The sequence below is a fragment of the Equus przewalskii genome, chromosome 6 (assembly GCF_037783145.1).
Source record: "Equus przewalskii isolate Varuska chromosome 6, EquPr2, whole genome shotgun sequence".
Taxonomy (NCBI): domain Eukaryota; kingdom Metazoa; phylum Chordata; class Mammalia; order Perissodactyla; family Equidae; genus Equus; species Equus przewalskii.
Genome location: NC_091836.1, coordinates 90,236,094 through 90,260,822, shown reverse-complemented (window position 1 = coordinate 90,260,822; position 24,729 = coordinate 90,236,094). Strand labels below are relative to the sequence as shown.

The 24,729-nt window shown below is 38.0% G+C and overlaps 1 protein-coding gene across 11 annotated transcripts in view; it reads right to left on the bottom strand.

Moving 5' to 3' along the window:
• GAS2 (growth arrest specific 2) overlaps positions 1-21,570 on the bottom strand; it is a 127,316-nt gene extending 105,746 nt beyond the window's left edge. For 2 of the 11 annotated variants that reach the window (XM_070624524.1, XM_008532124.2), the window contains exons 1-3: positions 21,431-21,570; positions 13,317-13,481; positions 1,710-1,831 (exon numbers count right to left, since the gene is read on the bottom strand). In XM_070624524.1, the coding sequence (XP_070480625.1) occupies positions 1,710-1,831; positions 13,317-13,461 (267 nt within the window). In that variant the 5' untranslated portion in view covers positions 13,462-13,481; positions 21,431-21,570. Of the gene's footprint in view, positions 1-1,709; positions 1,832-13,316; positions 13,482-18,859; positions 18,995-19,753; positions 20,223-20,794; positions 20,937-21,145 lie in introns of those variants that run through there. The other 9 variants (XM_070624529.1, XM_070624530.1, XM_070624528.1 and 6 more) reach the window with 9 other exon arrangements.
• Between the last annotated feature and the right edge of the window lie 3,159 nt (positions 21,571-24,729).

The window sequence follows — 24,729 nt, the reverse complement described above, 5'->3', positions numbered from 1 at the left end:
TGTTTTAAAAAGCAAAAGCTTACAAAACAAACAAAACCAGAAAACTATGCACTAGCCTTAATGGAGCTGTTTATTCTATGTTACTGGGAAGGACTCAAGATCTTAACATTGAGGCAACGGGCTCTCTTTCTTCAACAATAAGCAATCCAAATAGAGGTTCCAGGATCTATGCAACAGGAAGATTATGCTCTCGAAAGAATCTGAGCACAGCACTTTTTTTTCGTCTGTTAATTTTTTTAGGGTGAACTTTCTATACAAATTGTCCTCCGAATAGGCATGATGTTTTCTCATTGGTAAGGTGAAGTCGAGGCCAGTCACCTTACAATGGAAACTGCAGCCGAAGAGTATTTGTTTCCTAACAGTCCTAACGTTAAGTTTGACATGGAGCGTTTTCAGAAACATCTCCTCATGTCTATGCTACCATAGGGAACCACCATGAGAGAGCACTAGACTTGGAAAGAGGATGCCTACATCCCGTTCTTGCTTGGTCACTTACCAGCTGGCTGATCTTGCCCAAATCACTCAGTCTGCATCTATCCAATAGAGAAGAAAAGAACTGAATGCAGTGGTTCCCAAACTGTGCTGCCCAGTGGAATCGGCCGCAGAGCTTTCTAGAAATCCCACTCCCCAGGCTGTTCCCCATAGGGGTTAGACCAGAATGTTCAGGCATGTTCAGGAGCCAGTGCTCAGGAGTTTTTAAAGATCTTCAGGAGATCCCAATGCGCAGCAAGGCTTGGGAGCCACTCCATTGATTCATACTTTCATAGAGCTGCTTTTATGACAAAAAACAAAAAATGGAGGAGCTTTGTATATTATATAGCACTTTACAGAGTGATATAAAACGCTATCCCCAAACTAGGCACAGTGCTACAAAAAATAATAATAATAATAAAAATGCATTGTTTTAGGGAGCTTGCTCTTTTTTCAGATTTTAGTTTAGTAATCATTAAGAAACTATACGCAAATAATCAGTTTTACTTTTTTGCAGAAAGCTTAACAGTTGTTTTTTTATTTTTATTTTTAGCTGTCTTCAACATTATTTTAACTTTATTTTTTGCTTAACTCTTTCCCTTCTCTGCTAAAAATTAAGAAAAGTGTCATCTGTCTTGTTTCCTTCAAAAAATATCAAACACTACACTTTTATTATGTGTTTATAATAACCACAAAAGAACATTAGAACTAATGTGCAGAAAAGAAATCTGAACAGTCAGAGGAAAATAATTTTTCCAAAGTTACTTCATTCAATTCTACTGCTTGTTTAAAACAAACAAAAAATTATGCACGCCAGATATTTTGTTCCAACATTCTGCCATAACGACTGATTTGGAAACAAAGACCTTTTCAGTAAATCTTTCTTGCCCAGATTTTGCTTATTGCCTCATGACATAAATTATTTCTCTGCTAAATTTTTCATCGATAGATCAGATTCGACCAGTTTACACACAGTACTTGTTTTGTATTAATACCAACAATTTCCATAACCTTCCATTCAATTAGACTTACCAAAAGGATTGTGTAATTTAAGTAATTAGAGTTACTGCCTATTAACCTAATTAACACTGCCTAACTGAAAAGCACCCTCTGTGTTCTGTTGTTATTAGAGACATTAACATGTCCATTCACAACAAAATTCTCACATGAAACTCCATTCATAAGCAGCTACAAAGCGGATCCACTTCCTGACAGATTTTTGCCTTGGGATCTTTTACCTTTGTGGGCTTGTTAGCCTCCATGCTCTCTTTGAATTTCTCCTGCACAGTTTCTGCAAGTTGGCAGAGCAGGGCACCATTGTCCAATTTCTCCATGAAAGTTTCCGCTGTTATCTCCTTCCCTGCAAAGGCAAAAAGCAGCATTATATAAGCATTCCCCGACGCAAACGTGAAACGCACGCCAACGTATCTGATGCAGTTTTTATGACCGACATTTCTATTCCAGCCGAGTTACATATCTGAGATAGGAACTCACTGGAAAGGAGTTTCTTTGGAATTTTATGGTTTTTTTGGTTGCAAGAATCTCAACATTTATGTCTTCATAATAGAGTTTCAAGTGCATAAAAATTTTATTTCACATTAAAAGTGGCAAAATGATATCATGGGTGAAAGAGTCCCACCATTTAGCAATCAAGAGAAATAAAAACCAACCAATGAAACTCAAAGAGCCAGCTTTACCAATAATTATACAATTTGGCCTCTGAGAGTCATTCCACTCTCATCCTCAGTAGCCCACTCAATTACTGTGGCCTGCAGAGCAAGGGCACGAAGCAGAGCTGGTATTTCATGTTACATATGCATCTTTGATTACAAGAACGCCACAGCTTTCTTTCCTTTAATTTGAAAGAGAGCCATGCTATATCAAAAATCAACCACCATTGGCAACTTTAATAGCTTGGCAAAGCACAAAGTCACATCTCTAAATTCTATTGAATTTGTTTTCCAGATTAAGATGATACAGGTAAAACCAACGCAAGTGACAAAGTCTCTGTAAGAAAACACCACCTCTCCAACCATTCACCCTCCTACCACAGTCCTTGACCTGTGGAATCACCAGGTTCAGGTCTCTGCTTTTTGCTCACTCCTCACAACCATTCTCACAGCTTCAATGACTGCCCTCAGGAACATGATTCACAGTCGTTCATCTCTGACATTTAACTGGTTAAGGGTTATTTCTCATCTTCTTTCTTTTCCTGAGGAAGATTCACCTGAGCTAACATCCATTGCCAATCTTCCACTTTTTGTATGTGAGCCACCACCACAGCATGGCCACTGACAGACGAGTGGTGTAGGTCCACGCCTGGGAACAAACCCAGGCTGCTGAAACGGATCACCCCCAAATTAACCACTAGACCAGCAGGGCTGGCCCTTTCTTCTTTCGTACATGTCCCAAAGCAGATTTTCTTTCTTTTTTTTTTCTTTCATTTTGTTAAAAACTTTTTTTGTGATATAATTCACATACTTTACAATTCACCCATTTAAAGTGTATAATTCAATGGCTTTTAGTATATTCAGAGTTGTGTAATCATCACTACAACAATTTTAGAACATTTTTATCACTCCCAAAAGAAGCCTTGCACCCTTTAATTATCACTGATTTCTTCATTCTGTGGCCCTATAAAAGCACTAACTTTTTTCTTATATGCTCCCCAAACTCAACTCTCCCAAAATTCTCTCCTTTTCCTAGTTCTGTAATTCTCTAAGTTTCAGAATATTTTATTTTCCTGCCTTAATTTCCTGTAACTTATTAGTCACGAGTCCTGCAGATTCATGCTTCCTTCTGTTCCTGGTACCATCATCTTAATAAAAATTTTCATGGTCTAACACTTAAACCTCTAGAAACAAGAACAGTGGCTACTCCTGTATCCTCAACTTCCCTCTCCAAAACATATCATACTCATTGCTAAAACTACTATTGCTAGACAACACCCTCACTGGGTCATTCTTCATCTTTATTGCATAGTCCCTAATCTTTTACTCTACCTAGAAGATGAAATACATCCCCTCTAACCCAATCTCCAAAGGCCTCTCTGTATGTCTCTACTCCGCCTTTCTACTCTAACATCGTAGACCCTGCTCCTTGCTCTGCACCCTGCCTTCACAGTTCCTCTAGCAGGCCTGCCCATCTCTACTGTCCTGGCTTTGTTCCTGGCACGGCCCCTGCCTGCAGTGTCCTCCTACCTTCTATCTGCCTGGCCAAGTTCTATCTTTCCTTTAATTAGAAATCCAGAAAGAGACCCTCCCCATGTACATTGATCTCTTTTCTTTTTTTTTTCCTCCCCACAGCCCCAGTACATAGTTGTCTATCCTAGTTGTAAGTCATTCTAGTTCTTCTATGTGGGACGCCACCACAGCATGGCTGATGAGTGGTGCATAGATCTGTGCCCAGGATCCAAACCAGCAAACCCCAGGCCACTGAAGCGGAGCGTGCAAACATAACCACTTGGCCACAGGGCCGGCCCCTGATCTCTTTTCTATCAGTCATACTCACGAGTACCACTCACTCTGGCACTTATCAAACTTTTTCTATGGCTAGTAACATGTTTGTATAAAGTTCTTATGTTCCTTAACACACTATAAACCTCTTGAGGCATATCTGTGTGTGTGTGTGTTCCTACAGAGGTAAGCATAATGTTACTCACACAGTAGGCACCTAATGAATGTGTTCAGTAAGCACATGAATTAACAAATGAAGAAATAGAATGCTGGCAAACTTTGAGAAAATGTCAGGTATTATTTTTATGAAGAGTAGTTAAGTTGAAGGAAATAAAAAGGAAGTATTTTAAAGTTTTATACTGAGACTTTCATAGGATTAACTTTTATCTTAAGAAAAATGTATGCAGCTCAATTCCATGAACACTTAAAATAAATACAACACAACCAGAACAACAGATAAACTACTGACTTACGTTCAACTCGCAATAACTGATAGATTTGGATTTCGAGAAACATCGGTTTGAAACGATTTTTTTTTCAGTTTGGGGGGAAGGGCAGGTGGAGAAGGAAAGAGAATTACAGTTTTTTTTTTTAATGTTCTTTTTTCCCCACTGGATAGTTCACATTTTAGCCCCCGGTTAGCATAATGACTTCTGCAGGTGGCAAACATCAGTAGCTCTAAGTACTTACGATGACGGAGCCTACACAGAAATACTATTATTTCCAAATTGTATGCAGCTCCACTCAATGCAGGAATGAAAGTAATAGTCTCAAGATACAAAAAGCCAGCACAACAGAATTAGTATTATGCATTCACCCTATTGGCCTTCATTTTCTAACAATAATAAGAAAGCTATTTTGCACACAAGTCTGAAAAATAAATGTTACAAATACTTTCAGAATTACCAATTAAATTTCAAGGTAAAGCAGGTAAACTTTGAATTGTTGAATGACTCCTCTTTAAATTAAGTATAAGATTTTCTAAATTTGGAAAAGGTTTTTAGATGTCCTTATTTCATTAAGCTCCATGGCAATTTAAAGATTCTATTTCTAATGTTAAGTGACAAGATGATTGCAATAAATTTAAAGGAACTCGTAAATTTTAAAAAGAAAAATGGCTTTCATTAAAAAGTCATTAGCAATTTACCAAAAGGTATGATTTTTTCCTTTTATGCATTATACCTGAAAAATTTTAGTTATCCTGCTTTTCATGAATACTTGAAGAATTTTACATTGAACATCTGTATCTAATGAAAAATATATTAGGTGTCAGCTTTCGATTCTGTATATTTTATAGCTCCAAAAGGTGGGATTTTTTTCTTTTTTTTGGCTAAAACAGACACTATTACATACTTTATAGTTGAAATATACTGACTCGAATGAAGGAAAAATGCAAGACGAGAAGTTTTTTTAAAAAAACCTTCATATATAACATATTTTCCATCCAAAGATTAAGAATCATAAAATATACATTTTAAATGTACTGTATAACTGTAAGAAATCAGTTATAATCTTTGCATGGGATGATATATTATCTCACTCTTTGGTGCATTAATATCGCCAAAAGTACTAAAAAAACAGAATACAAATTATGAATTTTATGTCATGAATTTAACCATAACAAATCCATCAGAAGAGGCTGTGAAGCATTAATTACAATTTCTCAAGCAAACATTACACAAAGTCAAACATCTCTGTTAGGCAGACCAGATCTGCTTTAATCTAAATTGTGTAGCTGGTTTGAGACATTAGGTTATAAATACTAGGAACAGTAGGATTCCTGCACCACAAATTCATTACTTCCTGAACCCCATCTTTCCATGCTGTCGGTAAATTTAGAAAAAGAAAGGGCCATGATTAGCTACACAGTATGCGTTCCAAAACCCCCCATGGATGCCTGAAACCACAGAGAGTACCAAACCCTACAATATACTGTGTTTTTTCCTACACATACACACGTATGATGAAGTTTAATTCATAAATTAGCCACAGTAAGAGATGAACAACAGTAACTAATAATAAAGTTGGCTTTGGGGCTATTATTAAGTAAAGTAAGGGTTACTTGAACACAAGTCCCGCAGTACCTGGACATGGATCTGATAATAGAGATAGCTACTAAGTGACTGACGGAAAAGTGCCATACAGCATGGACACGCTGGACAAAGGGAGTCACGTCCCGGGCGGAACAGAGCCTGAGAGTACAAGATTTCATCAGATCAGCGCACACAATTAATGAACTGTTTACTTCTGGGATTGTCTATTGAATATTTTTGAACCTCAGTTCATTGTGGGTAACTGAAACAGGGGAAAGCAAAACCATGGATAAGGGGTTACTACTATACAGACATGCATCGCTTAACAACAGGGATCCATCCTGAGAAATGCATCATTAGGTGATTTCATCATTGTGCAAACATCTTACAGCATACTTACACAAACTAGATGATGGTATAGGTTACTACATGCCTAGGCTCTATGCTATTAATCTTATGGGACCACCATTGTATATGTGCTCTGTCATTAACCAAAATGTCATTGTGTGGCACATGTAATTAAATCATCTTGGAATACTGACCCACACTGGGTTGTAAAGATTATTGACTTGAAGGTTAATATAAAATTGCCAAGTCTAGAAGTAATATCTTTACTTGCTGGGTCCATAATTATGGACTTTGATCTTCATGCCATCAATTCAGTCACGACTGACAGTTTGCCAGTAGACAAAGATCAGAAGGTTTGGTTAAATATTGTGGTTAGTCACTTCCTCTTACGATATTAGGGCACAAGGATATGAAATAAACATCTACCCAAAATCTTTCGTCAGATAACTAAGATCAAAATGCATGCTTGTACACACCAGTGTACTCCTCCCATACCATAATTTCCATACAGATTAAGTATCAATCTTTAAAGTATTTCAGACTGGAGCCAACTCGAAAAAAGAACCCCCTTTATGTTGTGTTTGGCTAAGGAAGAATATTTTCCTCCTAGTAAGTTAGCAGTACTAAACTCAGGTTCCTAATATGACAACATCTAATAATGATATTTAACATTTGAGTTCTTACTATATGCCAGTCACTTTACATACACTCATGTTCTTAATCTCCTCACAAAACTGTTAAGCAGGTGCTCCCATTACATCCGTTTTACAGATGACGAAACTGAGGTATTTAGATCAAGTAACTTGCCTAAGGTCACACAGTGGATCTGGCTCTTTAACCCACAAGTCTAGGTTTAGAGTCTATGCTCTTGGTCAGTATGTTTGGCTACTTAGATAAATATTTGCTGAATACACAAATGACTATTTTCCTACAACAATGCATTCTCCCTAATGCACTTGACTTTTTCTCCATAGGAAGTCCACAGAATTTTTCTCTGTAGAAACTCCTTCAGAAAAAAAAAACAAAACAGCTTGGGGCTGAAGATAGTGGTGCTGAGAAAGGAATAGCATCCACCCTGTAGGTGGGAGGATAACTGAGAATGTCATTCCGTCATGCTCTGACACGTGGCCTGATTCACTGCAGAAGAAAACTCCACTTCTCAAGCTCAGTATACTTCTCTAATTAGAGAACTCAAAGCAACTCATCTTCTATTTGACTCAAATTAGTCAATGTTTTGAGACTGAAATTTGAAGGCTGTAAGATGGGAAATGATTCATTATATGGAGAAACCCAAGATCGGCGCCTGCTCCACAGTGATTCAAAGTATTTACCCGAATTTATAGCAAGAAAAGACAAAGCTGGTTCTGTTGGAAAAGTTGGGTAAAAAATTAGGCAGCAACTGCTCTGAAGTCTCAACTTGTGAACATGAACTTGATTCCTTAAACTTTTTTTTTTTTGGAGGAAGATTAGCCCTGAGCTAACATCTGCTGCCAATCCTCCTGTTTTTGCTGAGGAAGACTGGCTCTGAGCTAACATCCGTGCCCATTTTCCTCCACTTTATATGTGGGACGCCTGCCACAGCATGGCTTGCCAAGTGGTGCCACGTCCACACCCGAGATTGGAACCGGTGAACCCTGGGCCACCAAAGCAGAACATGCGAACTTAACAGCTGCACCACCGGGCCGGCCCCTATCCCTTAAACTTTTGAACTAGCATAAGAAGACACTTTTCCTAAGAAATCTTTATTGACCACATCAAGAATATGAGAACTCAGCGGGCTAAGTATCTGATAAAAGGGCTTTAAGAAAAAAGAAAAGAAAGCTGTTCCAAACTCATTAGACACAAGTTGCATTTGACAGCAGCAACTCCAATAAATAGGTGCTGAACTTATTAATGCTGAAAATAGGCTATTTTTAGAAATAGCTGAAAAAAATGAAACATAACATATTGATCATCTTAAGCATATAATAACTTAATTTTTTATGTGATATAAGAGGGTCAAAGAAAGAGAAAATCACCAGAACATCAACTGTTAAAATGAATTTCTAAATATAAGTAAAATCAATGCAGCATAACGTGATTTGTAACATATCTTAATGTTTATTCCAAGTCCCTGCATATATCCAAACATATATGCCTACATCCCAAAGATCTACAATCTTTAAGAATACTGTTAATTTCTTTAATGCTTAACAAGTAAAATCTTTTCTCCAAAACTAAACTCCCATGTGATTCATATAGTATTATTAAACAAATACTAATTGAAGATAAAGGTAGACCATCATTTCAAAATGATTAAAGAAACACAAGTGAAATAAACAGTTTGAAAACATTTATGTTAGTATATTCATTTCAAAGCTAAGCCAACAACAAGCTTCAATAGTCCATCCACAATCATGAAATTCATAGAATGTGCCTCATCTATCTGAATGACGGATGGTTGCTATAATCTGAGACTGTTAATTTAATAATATGCTGTTTATTCAGTGGCAATTAAGACAATTTTTCCCCCAAGATTTATTTGTATAATCATTTGATGTTCAAATGTGTCCTAAAAACATAGTTAAGTAACAAACAGGCAATAGCTAGTTCATGAACAAAAATAACAAGACAGAAGGCCTAAAATAAAGATGAAGTGTATATATTTAATGAAGAGCAGGGGACAATAGCTAAAAAAATATTTTATAAAGAATGAAGGGATCCTCAGGATTCATTTGTTGTCTTTTCTGAATGTTAGTGATAAAACTGTTCCATGTATGAGCTGTTAGAAAACATACTTGGACTATAAAGACTACTTGAAATAAGATAAGTAAATATTTCCAAAGATATGTGAGTAGTCAATAAAAATTGCACGATGATCCTCTCATGAATCAGACTGGTATGCTACCCCGTAAATAAATCCCAGCTACCACACTATTTATTCATCTTAACAAATTAACTTATCACAAGATAGCTGACAATTTATATTCTACTATATATACTTTAGTTAGTCTAAAAATTTGCTATTGCTGCTTTAATTCTATGCCTAGGAATCTAAAGTGGTATTTATTATTGTTACTGAATAAGTATGCAGTAATTGAAAATTACAGTATTATACCTACAAATGTGGCATAAATGTAAATATTGGTCTATGAACCAATGAAATAATTTTCTTCTCTATCAATTTTTATCCACCAAAAAATCTGACTATGAATTGAGTGTTCTTTAAGAAACTACATCTTTCAAATGACATTTTATATGTAGGACCAGAAATATCTGAATTTAGAATATCATTAATACTCCTTTTTTTGTGTGTACGAGGAAGGTTGGCCCTGAACTAAGATCTATGGCCAATCTTCCTCTTTTTGCTTGAGGAAGATTGTCAATGAGCTAAGATCCATGCCAATATTCCTCTGCTTTATGTGGGATGCCACCACAGCATGGTTTGATGAGCGGTGCTAGGTCCATACCCAATCTGAACTGGTGAACCCCGGACCGCCAAAGTGGAACGCATGAACTTAACCACTATGCCACCAGGTCAGCCCCCTATTAACACTCCTTTTGGAAGGCATAAAAGGGAAAAAGTCACATTTTAGATAAGTATTACCAGAAAGAAGTAGAAAATCTTTCCACAAGTAAGATCCACATCACAATGGCAAAATCTAATTGAAAGCCTTAATTTAGTATGTTAATTTCTACCTCATCAAAAAATTCAGATATTTATATGGAGACAGGATCAACTTTGAAACTACTTTCAAGATAGCTGTAACTTCCAAGTAGTTAAAAAACAAGAACTGACAGAGAGACACATAATACAAATTTACAAACATTCCTGAGGTAACAAAATAGCCAGAAATAAATAATTTCAGAATTTAATGACTCCATTTCCAAAATACGTGAATACTAAATGTATCTGCTATGTGTAATAAAAATATCTTCTAACATAGCCATACATTTTTCCTCCCCTTCTTACTATCACCATTCTAGTACAAAATGTACTTTCTTCCCTCCAAATGGTTTACCACTTTAAATAATCTCAAGATTTGGTCTACTTTCCAAGTTACCATGAGGATATTCACTTGAAGTCTATTATCTGTCCACATATGAATTTAAGTCAACTCAAGGTGGTACTTTACTGTATCTTGAGATTCTTTTAAGATTCCTTTTCAGAGGAAATTTCAGAAGCCATCAGTTGCATTCATATTACGAGCTCCTGACATTAAAAAATACGTCTTCTTATTCTTTAAAAGAAAGATTATTCATTTATGTAAATTGTTTTCTCCTTGTTTATGCACATTGATGATCTCAAACTGGGTCTCAAGAGATGGATTTCTTGGAAACTTAGACTTTCAGAACTGGAAAGGACATTAGAGATCATCTACTCCAACCCCTTCATTTTATGGTTGAGGACACCGAGCCCAGAAAAGATAGCTGAGTTACTTTGGGCAAGTTTCCTACCGAGTGGCAGAGCCAGAACCCAAAGCCAGGTCTCCTGACGCCCAGTTAGGAGCCAGGTATCCTGACTTTTGGTCCAAGGATCTTTCCATTACAAACACACTGACTCTCTATTCTTTGAGGCTGTCTCGGGCTGCTCACACTGATCAAGCTGCTTTGTAAAGGATCACATTCACCAAATAAAATACCTTTGATGACAAATCATGGGACCTTGGAACATGCCCGTATAATCCAGCTATACTCTAATTAATCACAGTCTTCCCCTGCTTAGAACATCTCAATGGCTCCTCATCAATCATATAATAAGTTAGAAGCTCCTTTACATGAGCTTCAAAGCAGTATATGATCCAGCCCAACAAATCTCATGAAACTCTCCCCCTCTTGATTCTGTGCTGTTGATATCAGCCTTCGTTCAGTTCTTCCAATGTAGCGACCTCCTTCCTATCTCAGCACACACCATTCCCTCCACCCAGGTTCTTCTCCCATGCTTTGTCTGGCCAGCTATTAATTATTCTTCAGTGCTCAGTTTAAATATAAGACTCTTCAAAGAGGATTTCCACAAGTCCTCTGATCCTTTGTCCCATTCCCACCTCCTCGTTTTTACATTCTTATTGCAAACTATATCTTTTAGTGTTTATAACAAGTCCAATTAATGAATTATTTATTCAATTATTTATTTAATGTTTCTTTTTCAATCTACCCTGAGCTCCATAAGAAGAGGCACTCTGTCTATTCTTAATCACCACTCCATCCTCCAGGACCTAGCCGACCGAGTCTGGAATACAATCATCACAATAGCTAGGATTCACTATAGCCAGTTGATTACTGTGTGCCAGACCGTTTTCTAAAGGCGATGACCTCATTCAAAATCTCCAACAATCCTATGACGTTAGTATGAGTATTATACTTATTCTACAGATGGCGAAACGGAGGCATGGTGCATTAAGACACTTGCCCAGTATCACAGATACAACATATATATACAAGGTAGACATTACTATTATCACCACTGTATTACAGATGAGGAAACTGAGACACAGAGAGGTTAAATAACTTGCCCAAGATCATATTGCTGTTAATTGGCAGATCTGGGGTTCAAACAAGGCAGTCTGTTTCAAGTCTGTGTTCTTAACTTCTCTACTGCCGTACTTGTGAGCACCCATATCTGAAGACAGCTCAAAGTTAATAACAAATTACTAATGTAACAATCATTAGCAAACCCCAGAAGGACAAAAAAGAAGGAAACACATCTGTGTAGGCTAAACTGACTCCCTCTACGTGACGAAGACAAAGCTGCTCTTTTGCATGGATGAATTACTAAAAGGGGGGACCCCCTTCCTTCTCATGGACACAGCTCCACGGTGTGGTGAAGGGGCTTCTGGGGTGTGCCTCCCTCATTTCTGCCCTTAGCCTTCAGCCGGGCACCCTTGTGAAGGGTACAACCTGCACACCCATAGGCGGTATCCCTGGTTAGACTCTGTAGAGTTGTCAAAATAGTGTGCACACAGTGAGGAAAAAGGAATAACAAAAGTTAGGAAAAAAAAAAAGACAAAAGCAATGCAAAAATCCAGAGCCATAGTGAGCAAAAGGAAAATGCTGCTAAAATGTGAAAAAACCCTGCCAAACCTCGCTAAAACTTTGCTAAAATTTCAGATGGACAGGGTGCTTCTCACGAAGCTCTCCAGTTTCATCAGCTATAAAGTGAAGACAACACTTCCCCTGAAAGATTCTTTAAATAACAAAGAAATGTTGGTGAAACCCCTTCTGCAAATGATAAAGCACCAGATAAATTTGATGTTTACTGAGTATTCAAATCTTATATCCTATAAACTCTCTAAGGGTCCTTGCCTTGGGTCTTAAAATCAATTTTATTCTCTGAAAAACTATTGGAGGAAATAGTGTTGCTATATGTGATGATCCCTTAAATGTGTGATTCCATTTTGCACATGGTTGGAATTTTATCCTATGACTATGCCAGCACAATAGAAACAAAAAAAGAGACAGCCTCAGCAGGAGAAAGCATTTTTCTCGAAGACAATCCTTTTGGAAGAGTACTTAAAAACAAAAGTGAAATGAAAAGAAAAATTTAGTTCAAGGTTGGGTGACTCTAGTAAGCTCATTTGGACAAAGGAGAGGTGTTTTTGTTCTGCAGCTGGGTACTCAGCAGTTTTAGAAGCCATGCTATGAAAGTAGGGCGGAGAAGTTTGGTTTTAGAAGTTAGATTTCACAGACTGTGGCCTGGGTGTAATGTCAAAAGAATAGGCCAAATTGGTCAGTTGCACGAAAGAAAAGTAAAAAATAAATCAGATCAGCATATAGATGAAATAAGCAATGTGACCACAAATTTCCACATTTCAATGCGTGATATTGGAATTACTAAGCACAGTTAATGTGAGAGACATTGGGAAATTCATTTAGATTTTCCACATGCTTCAGGTTTCCCAGATGCAAAATCCAAATAATGAAAGTCTTTCTTTCCAAGGGCTGTCACATGCTTAGGTGAAGGACACCACATGAGGGGGAAAAGAAACAAACCTGTTATCTTTGCTCACAAAATGAGATCTTATAACCTTACCTAATAGATTGGTTAACCACAAGGCCAGATCTTCTTTCATCGGTAGCAAATTAGCTTCATGTCTGCTGGCCAGCCACTGGCTATACTGATGCATATCAGAGAGGCCAGGTCCACTGCGTACCTTTGGGCTCAGAGCAGTGCACATTATTTATCCACTTGTAGTATCTGTTTGGGAAACAAAAGAACAATTGCGTTTTATATACAGACTTCTCTTGTTAAAATCTTGCTGCCAATGACACAGTAAGGAACCGGATCCATGGACATTTTGATGACAGGTCAAGTTATTAATTATTAAACCCCATGAAACACTATTTGCTTCATCTGTACCAGTCCTATCACTTTTGACCAACCACATGTAGGACACAGCAGCAATCAAAGGTCAAAGAGAAAAATCAAACAGGAAGCTCTAGGCTTACTTGGAAAAAGGCAGCTTCTAAGGCAAGAAATTCCACTTATTCAAAAGCAATGAAACATGGTTGATTAAAATTTTAGTATCCAAATTGTAAACTCCCATTGTTTAGGTTAATTTTTGAAACCAAAGATTTCCACAGAATTTTAGGACTAAGTGCTAGCAATGACAGTATTTGCACAGTTCATTGTAAACATACGGTCTCTACTCTTAAAACTATCACTGATAAGATGAAGCCGGGCACTTGGTTCTTTGCAGATAGCTAAGCAATCACAGACTCACAATTTAGAGAACTGAGTGGGAGACCGGAGGAGGTGCTTTCAAGGACCCCCTCCTACACTTCTCTCACTTCACAGTTAACTCAGACAAAACCCAGAGAGGGTAAGTGACTTCACCCAGATCTGACAGCGAGAACATGGTGGAGTCAGGCTGGAGCTGGGGTCTTCAGACTCTAAGACCATTACTCTTTCCAGAACAACAGATTTTACAGAGCGGATTCATCAAGAACCCATATTAGAACCCAAGAATTACACCCTAATTCTAATAAATACTGCCACAGGTTCTTCTTCTGTCTTACTTTGCGTCCTCCCACTTTGTGTTTTACGGACCAGGTTTTGTTTACAATCATCTTTAGAGTAATTAAATTACCTTACATCTACAAAATAAGAGATGATTTCATTAACCTAATCACCTTATGAATAGCACAATATGAAAATGTAGAAAACATGTTTGAACACATACTCGGCCTTCAAGGTAGCGCTTTCGTACGCAGGATTTATTGGACCTAAGACTACACAAGTAATATTGAAGCAGCTAAGATTACAAAATCCTAAGTTTACCAATGTGTAGGAGTCCCTTCTGCATACAAATAGTGCATATGAAATAATGAAATGCATTACGACTGAATGAAAATGAAAATAAAAATATTTGCAATTGGCAAGAAGTAATGTTTACATGATATAATGAGGTTTTCAGCTATATTCCAATATGTATGGTATTTTAAACTTACCAAGATAAGTTATATATGTGCTTGTTGGTTTTATTCTTTGAAATTTTACATAGCATTCCTTTCTAGTTAATCTCAAACTCTAATTCTAATTTAAAAGCACGGGCAATTTCATTTCCAAAGCAATTATGCTTTGGAGTAATTTTTTTCCAAAAAATTACCATCAATTTTCTTTGAAAACATTTTTAATAACGCTCTATATATCTAATTATCTAAAGTCAATCAGCACAAATGTGAAATATTTTTAACACACCTTGTCACGTTACTAAATTGTCACTATAGGAACCAGAACATCACAATTATCTATCCTTTCGCTGTTAATCATGACATTATTCACATAAAGTCCTATTCATCCAAAACCTGGGAGTAAATGCCAGAAACCTAAAACATTTTTGCCCTAGTTCTTTTAAAAATTTCCCGTCGCAGGGAAACAAAACATCGGCCTGTAGCTGGTTAGGATTCCTATAGGCTAGCCAGCCTCAGAAAGAAACATTTAAGTAATAATACATTACAGCACATGATTCATACATTTAAATAACTAATTGAAATCTTAAAAGGGTTACCTCTAAAATGCCCCTCTTCTCAAGACACAATCTCTCCACTACTTTCCTGAAAGTGAGAAGTGGTAGTTCAGTAACTTTACCTACATCCTATTATGTGCTCTGCAACTTCCACTTAAGCATCAGAGTCCTATTTTGCTCTGTAAAAGCAAGAAGACACCTCAGATTCTTAAGCTCATTGTCCAGCAAAGAATTCATTCCGGGATAGTTTACAGTAAGCCTAATGGCATGTAACAGTTTCAATGAGCCAGAGGGACACAAGCCTTCCCCTCGATACTTTGGAACAGTGAAGTTTTTATTTTCCTTGACAGTGGCACATTTATTTCTCATGTAGTCTGTCCTGTATTTTGCCAGAAATGTAATTCAAACTATATCTTCTAATATTAACGGATGATCATTAAGTGAAAACAAGAATAATTAAGCAATTTTTGTTATGCTGCTTTGTATATAATTAAAATTATATACAAAGGGAAAAAGAAAAACAAGAATAGAGTTATATTTTCCCAGGAGGCAAAAGTGGGAGAAAGCAAGCTTAGTGGGTAATTAGGATGTAAGAGGAGTTAAACATATGCCAAATATATAGACACCTACAGTCACTGCCACGCATAGGGATGCCTCTGTTTAAGTCCGTTTTGAAATAAAATAGGATTTCAATCCAAATTCTCCTGATTCTTTTTTCATATTTCAAATCACCATCAAACTCAGCATGACCCTATGGTTTAGCTGAAAGTCACTACATAGAGGTCTTGGATTTAGATATGGCGGAGACACGACTAGGAAACCTGGACATCAACCCAGCTAGCAGGATCAAAATTTGGAGGGTGGAAGAATTATCCCATGGTGAAGTAGATTCCAATCGAAATGATTAAATTGGGGTGAATCAAGATCAAATAAATTTATATTACCCAGATAAAAAGATGACTACAAGATTGTAACCTTTTTATAATCTTCAACAAATGTTTAGTCAATCTTCACGAGTTGAATTAGAACACAAAGAACAAACTATAATAAAAAGATCATTTCTGATCTTTTGAATTCATTCAAAAGTTTTCAAAAAGCACAAGAGATGCCAAGGGGTAGCTTTTAAAGATGGGAACGAAATGATTAATGATCCACTAGAGTTGAAGAAAAAAGTTAAGTTTGAGAGAAAGAAAAAAGTTTTCTGTATAATATATCTGAACACTGAAAGAGGTTACTATTAAAATTCATATAATCTAAATGTTTAAAAAGCTTGACAAGTAACTTTGGTGAGTACCAAGCAAAGCCAATGGCTTTGGAAAGAGGAGTAAGGAATTCAATGCTTCTATGACTCCTCTCAACCACGGCTTCTCCAAGCTTTGTGGGTCTCTCTAAAAATGGATCACTCAGCCCTCAGGATTTGGAATTCAGAAAAATAAAACTTAAAGCAAAAAACACACAGAAACTTAATATAGAATTCTTTAAAGAATGTGTGTGTATCTCTTTTTCTTTCTTTCCATGGTAGAAGCAATTCTGGAATAACCATTATGAATATGATGAGACTTGAACTAGCCCAGAGGAAGAAGAAAAAATTAATGACTTTGTAAGTAAAATATCACATGTTTAAAAACTCTGTTTAGTCTGTTACTCCAGAATCCCAGTTGAAGACATCATAGTTTTGACTCTGAAGAAAAAGTATTCTTTCATGCCACCTAGAGGTGTGCTTTGATTATGACCAACATGGTTTCGGGTCTCACTCTACACTTTGCTGATATGTTATAAAAACATATTGCAATAGTGCATAGAAAATAAATTGGAAGGAAAGAAAAATAAGAATAAAATGACAAACATTATGTCACTACTGTCTACTGTGAGATTCCACTAAGGTGGCTGATAAATGGATACAATATTAGAATTGGAATCAGAAGTTCTGGAGTCAAATGCTGGCTCCACTCCCTAGCCATTTAGTAGCTGTTCTATTCTGGTGATATGACTTTTTCTCTTTGTACTTGAGTTCTCCAGTATGGACGATGGAGGCTAACATCTCAAATATAATTGTGAAGATTAAGTATTTGTGCCAGTGTTCAGCATATATTTTATATTCAATAAATACTAGCTAAGTCTAAATGATCGCCATAGGAGATATGCTAAAATAAGATTTCCAGTGACTTATTTTAAGAAGAAAAACTATTCTGTAACAAAAAAATAGGATTGTTTTGTAGACCTCTAAACCGCTAAGAAAAGACAAAGGATAAAGAAGAGAAACGAGAAAAAAGTGTTGATGAAATAAAGCCATAAATAATGAAAATCCAAAGTTTTCTTCATACTGAGAGGGATGAAGCCCCCAAGATGACGAATGAAACGTTGAGCTCTAAAATGAGTAGTTTACATGTGCTTTTAAAAACAAGCTTTGGTAACAAATTATACTTCATTTTTGGCACCAATTAAAGACTTAATAAGCTATTAAGTGAATGCTTATAGTAACTCTCAAATGTCAGAGGGTGACACTACACCGCCCCCCAACACACACACACACACACACACACACACACTCCCTAACTGTGGCCAGTTAAAGAAAAAGCACTAATGAACCCACCATCAAGGGCCTCATCCCTAAAAGCCAATTTTATTCTTATCTGCAGCACTGACCTCATCTCTATCTGGTCAGTTTTGTGTGTTATGGGTGTGAAACAATGAGAAACAAAGTTTATAAGCCAATAACACTATCTCTTAAAATTACAAAAAAAAAAAAAAAAAGACCCAAGCCTAACACTCTTCCAAAATCTGGAGGAAGAAAATGCTATCTTTCAAGCCAGACTCCAAGAATTACCAACCAAGGATGGCTGTAGATGGCTCTTCCACCATTCCGCATTCTTTACTCCTACATGAGTCATTTTGGCCAATCAATAATGTCCCTTCAAAGCTATGTATTCCCAACCAATGTCTCTAACGCAAAATCTTATCCTAAGGGTCTAATCAGAAGATAAAGTTCAAAATTAATCATGAAGGTATTTCTAGATCTTGTAAATAGAGCTCCACTTCTGGCTAAGGGGAGCAACTTGTTTACAAATAAAAAACACCAAGCCTAAGGGCAAAATAACACTCATTACCAGTTTTTGTAATGATGTAATAAAATCTTTAAACTCAAATGGAGCTTAGAAGATTTACCTAGTCAAATTCCTGGTTACTAATAAGGGATTGGAGGCCTCAGATGTTTTGCCCAAAGTACCAAGGCTATGGAACCACAGAGTCATTGGAAGCACCCTCCTCAACGCTCCTGGTGCCCCGTCTCAAGTAATGTTAACTCCCTTCCAAGAATCTCTTTCTTTTCCTGGAACCCCATGATGATTTGTCTTGAACCAAATAACGATATACCTACAATAATAATTCCTTCTCAAATCATGACCAAAACATTAAGACACAGTGGAAACTGATTCCTTATATTTTCATGGCATTCAAGATTTTTTTCAAGTTCCTTTTAATTCTACTAAACTATTCTTCCAAACAGTTTAGCATAGGTTTTTGGATGCCTCCCAGATTAACTTGAGATATAATTTGAATAGGAAACCATCTGAGAGTCATTAATCAATTAGAATATTTAAGGACTTACATCAAAATTTCATCCAAGCTGATTAAGCAAAACTTAATTCAGGAGAAAATTTTGGACGTTTTTGTGTTGTTTGTAACACAAAGGTTTCTGTTTTACTGAACTCTAGTGTAGTTAAAAGTTTGCAGAGTTCTGTCTGTTGAAAAAAAAAATATATATATATATAATCTCATGTAAAGGGAGAACGTTAGCAAAACCTCAATTGAATTGACCCTGAAAACACTTAGGACAGAAAAATTACACAAGCATCGTACTCATTTTGACAGGAGAGATTTTCCACCTTTACTCCAGTTCTTCTCTAGTCTGAAAACACTGAGTGGAAAACCTTGCTATTTGCTCAGGAGAAATGAAAAGAATCAGTGGGATCCTCTTTGTGCCTACATATTAAAACCAGGAAGATGCCAAAATAACCTTAACATCAACTGCAGTTTTAACAAACTCCCTCTGCAAACAGATTGTTAGCACCTCACTGTTTGGTTTCAAACAAGGTAACTTTGGCCTTCCGAAGGCTGCAAAAGTCTATAATGCAGCCTTGCAGCAAAATTCTAGAACTATGCATAACATACTTAGTATTAATATAAGACCTGCCATTTCACTATACCTTCAAGCTTAAGATTTCTTACCAAGATACTAGATAACTCAGTGGCAATCACATGACCTTTCACACCAGTGAAATAAGTTTTGCCATGTGACTTTATTTCCCAATAAAGCACAATTCACATTGCAAAAGTATGGTGTTTAGCAATCAAGTGAAGAAATAAGCCCAAAGTTTAGTGGCATACAGGCTGAAACCCAAGCTACCTTTCTGTTTCAGAGCCCACTCCGGGAGCCACGTGCAAAGACCGCAATGCTCATTGCAGCGCTGCCTGGCCCATGCCTCAGACGTCTGCCCCTTACCTTCACTTAGGCAGGCAGAACCAGGACGCCCATGCTGGAGAGGACCACCACAGCCACCACCTCGTCCTCCGCGGTTAGGGGGGAGCATTCCTCGCGAAGGAACTCATTGATTGATTTCAAAGACTGGCTGGGCAAGCTAGATCCCAGCTGTAGTTAATCAGTGTCCACACTGCTAAGAGGTTGGGGGAAAAAGCAATGAGCGCAGGGCTTGTTCTCAGCCTTGCCTGTGTGAATCTCAGGGGACAGGTGGGGAGGAAAGGTGGACTTCCTCTGCCTGGCTGGCACATCCGACCGGTCTGAGCCTTTATTTTAACACTAGGAGGCCAAATGGGTGTTCCTGTGCACAAGCAGATCTTATTTCCTCCGCATAAGATCTCCCATACACAGTTGATCCAGCTTTGTTGGAGAGGGTTCTTGGGGAGAGGGAGGGGCTTACAGAGGGACAGCAAAGTTGTGCAAACTCTTCACTCTAAGAGGAGGAAGATGAAGGAGGTGAGAGGATGAAAATGAAGAAGGTGGGGAGAGTAAAGGTTTTGATTTCCGAAAGGTTAACTGGGGGAAAACACTGAATAATCCACCCCCACTCCCAATTGTGCTGGAATGTAGAAAACAGAATCTCTTAACCCCTGGTTTGGCTCTCTCCCCATTGGAGACAGCAGATCTTTGCATGTCTGGGCTAGGTGAAGGGCAATTTACCTACTGGGCTAAAAGAATTTAATTTTGCCAAAATAATTAATGCCTCCAAAGCACAGCTGGCTCCTCTGCTCACCAATTTCAGATTCCAAAACCTTGCTCTTTAGACTAAAAGAACTATGTAAAATCTTCCCAAAGGAGGTTGATTCATAGGCTAGCACTTGTTTATGCACGTAAAAAATCTCAACTCTGTCAAACTCATCAGTCGAAAACAGCGAGTATTACTCCAGATCACACATGTCGCGCTCCTTCCTCCCATCCCGGCCTCCTTCGCTCAAGTAAAGCATTCAAGATCAAACCCTTGACACCATCCCCTCTCCCCAACAACGCACGACGCTGAGCATGCACCAGAGGTCCCTGTGCACGAGGGCATCCGCACACATTCATAATCGATGCGCTAATTAGAAATCCTCTCTTCTGTCCCTGGTTGGCTGAGCCGCCCCAGCGGGCTTTTCGCGCGGCGGTCATTCGGGCTGTTCCACAATAGGATGAGGAACACATGGTTGTTTCCGGGCAATCGGAGAGTCCCCCACCGCAGCGACCACCCCCTCGGCGCCCGAGCCGCCCCACCGTCCGCCGCTCTGCGCCCTGCCCAGCCGCGACCCCGAGGCATCCTTCGCGGCCGCCCCTCCCCCGCCGCCGGGCTCCCCCGGGCGCAGGGCGCGCTGCCGCGCGGGCGGCGGGCAGGCCGCTGCTCACCGCGCGTCCCGAGCTGGCTGCGGCTCTCAGGGGCGGCGGGGCTCGGCGCAGGCCTCCCGCGGCGTCTCGGGGTCGACCCCCTCCCGGCGCAGGGCCCGCGGCGGCCGCGCTCCGCACCCCAGCGGCCCGGCGGCGGCGGCAGCTGCAGCCGCACTGGCCCTCTTCATACTTCGCTGATGGCTCCTCTCTCAGTGCTGTTTGGGAAAACGATTTCTCCCCCCTGCCAGAAATAGATTTCCTACATTTCATCAGTCCACATAGACCGGGCGGAAGTAAAACGCTTACTTTTTCTTGTGGACAGCGAACCCAATTGACACTGATTTACCCTTCAAACGGGGAGAGATTGTATTACAAGCCCTTGGCAGCAATTCCGAGCTTGGGGCCAAGCTCCAGCTGCCTCCTTGTCCCCCAAACGCTAACCTAAGAGAGAAAGGGCGGGGGGTGGGGAGGGGATCGTATTTAACTCCAGGGTTTTAACAGAGTCAATGGCTTTAGCACAATATTAAAATTGGGTGTTGGAAAAGTTTTGCTTTCCTGGCCAGCGTTTTTGCAGACTCAGATGCATGAGCTTTCCAGTAACTTCGGCCACTCTTCGTTCCAAATTGAGCAATTTGATTTGTTACAATTCTCTTTAAATATCAGATTTTAGAAGAGGCTGCACTCACGGCTGTTTTCTCTTTACTAAAGGAAATACAAATCCACTGTCCTCTCAGCCTCAGCTCAGCATTATGTTGAGTGTCTTAGACAATTTTCTCCAACTGTTGCTTATTAGTACATGTCTTCTGAGATGAAAAGGCTTCCCATGAAGCGGACAGATGTTCAAGTGTCTGCTTCATCTCTAATACACATGTGACCTCTTGCTGAGCGTCCTCAGCGCCTCAGGTTACCACTGTCCGTAGATGAAAGTATCGGCGCGTTCATGTTGACGTTTTGTTTTCATGTTCATCAGTTTCAGGTACATTTCCATCCAGTGCATATGATGACAGAGGCACAGGTATTCCGATACTCTCTGGGACACCATTTTTAAAATGGTGAGTTATACCCCGCACCCCCTTCCTCACTTCCCCCAAATTGGAAACTACCTGTAGATCCACAGGAGCAACATCATGTGGATAATTTTAGATATAACTGAAAAAACGCATTTTGCATTTATTATTGCTTTCATCTGGAAATAATTATTTGTTCTAAAACATCTAGAAACTGCATCCGTTATTGCTTGTGGTAGCAGTGCAAATAACGATGAAGGGGAGAAAACAGATTGAAAAGTTTGGTGGCATTGAACTCCAAGCTTCTTGTTTTAGTTCAGTTTCGTGTTGCAGCTGTCAGCTCCATATTCCTCCTTGGCTTCCCAGAAGAAAGGAAAAAGAGCCATTCCTCATTCTAAGGAGAAACAGCATTATAAAAAGGCCTAATTCCTGCTTGGATATACATTAACAACAGCGAACATACAGAACAGGTTACCAATGAATTTGCATAAATGATTCAGAATAGTAAAATTTCTCAAAATTTAACCAGATCTGAGTATTCCTAGGGCCCCAACAAAGTATTTTGGGTTTCTGAACCTGTACAATTTAAGTAAAAAGTCAAACATCCTTGATAATTTTTTATGATCAAAACATCATCAGTTAATAATCATTAAGTATCCTCAGAGTATATGCTAAGAGTTCAAAAAATCTAACACCTTGGATTTTGAAAATCTTAGATGCTCTTCCTTTCCAGATTTAAATATTCTTGTCACTTTGTTTAATATTGATGTTATAAAAAGTAAAGTATGAGGCAATATTTTTGTTGACTCGGGGACAATACTAAACCCAGTTTGGGCCAATAAGAAGGCTTATGAAGGTAGTGGGAACGCATGATCTTTCCGGATTACTCCCTCTCACGTCCCTTCCAGGTATTTTTAGTTTTAGTTTTTGCATTATATCAAATCTTCTGTCCTTTAAGCAAGAGTCAAAAGGAAAATACCAGGAGACACAATGCATTTTCTCTCTTAGCATCTAAGAGTTGTGATGAATATTCTTTTGGTGACAAAAGAGAAGTAGCATAAAAGATTTCTGAAGAGCCATCAAAATAGTATTTTCACTTAAATTTCTTTTCAGCATTTCTAATAATTCCCATTTGATTTTTATTTTGTATTTTTCAAAATAAAATTTCTATCTGTGTATTCTGATCAGTCACTGATATATTTGTCAAACAACCATTTTGTCCAAGAGTTTTCTCGCCTTGATCTCAACCTAAGCATGTTCGTCTTAGGAAACCATAGTCCAGCTGACTCCACTATAACCCCTGATGTGAAGGTGGGGGAAGCAGCACCTTATCCGACGGGGCAAATGTCTAAATATGAAAGTTTCTGGATTGCCATGTGTTTCAGGCATTCTAAACCTTCAACATTGTCTCAAATATGAACTCTACCTTTTCTCTAGAAAAATCATATAGGTTTAAATAAGCCTCCTCTCCCTCCCACCCCTCCTTCCCTCAGGGAAACAATGTATACTCACTTATTCTGAAACTGGGACAAACATTCAACAGATGATGGAGATTAGAGGACCCTTTGAAATAAGTTTAAAAACATGGAAATAGACAACGGGTTAAAGTAAAATAAATTTCCAAAGTTGACCAAGACATTCTTATATTCCCAAATAGCTTCAAAAGAGCAGTTAAAGATGGCAAGTGATGGCCTTAGAAGCAAGTGAGAATAATGACACAGAAAGCAGTATGAAGACATGCAGATGGGGCTGGAGAAATATATGAAGCAATGGAATAAGTGAAAACACTTATTTACATTTTATTGAAATATTTTATCAGTAATATAAAATATGTGTATCTTTCCCTACCTAGAATCTTGGCCCATAGTACAGGCCTTCAACTGAAATATATTGAAATAAAAATTTTTAAATGTCACAAAGCAAACAAAATAGATTTTATAAGTCCTAGTATGGTAATTATAAATACTGCTAGGGATAAAAAGCAAATGCTATTACTTTTCATCACCATTTATATATAAAACTACAAAGAATAAATTAAATGAGAGAAAGTTTATGTGAAAAGTTCAAGGTTTACTCGCAGTTTGGTATGCAACTTAAAAAATCTATTGCTTTACTCTCAATGGAAAACTTTAAACTTTCTAAGTACAACACAACAGTAGTATAGATATTCATTCCCTACTGCGTAAGACTCATATGTTTACAAAATGTATGTTATATATGAGCATATGTCTTCTACTTTTTACACAGGGGATAGATTAAAATCATTTCGTGAAATATGCCATGTATCTCATCTAGTTTTAAACATCCTATGCAATATACACTGTGTGATTTTCCTCGTCTAAGTTGGAATTGGGTTTTTATTTTTCTTTCATTAAATATTTTTGTGGTTTGTTTCTAAATCTTTTATAAAAATATCTGTTCCATGCTAATTGGAAGAAACACAAATTTAGTATGAACATTTAATATAAAATATTTTTGTTTTGATAACCTTGTCTTTCTTTTGCACCACTGTTATCTCTTGCATCTGGAGTACCATTGGGCACTCAATAATTGTTGAATGAATGAATGACTATAACAAAAGAAGTCAGTCTCTTAGGA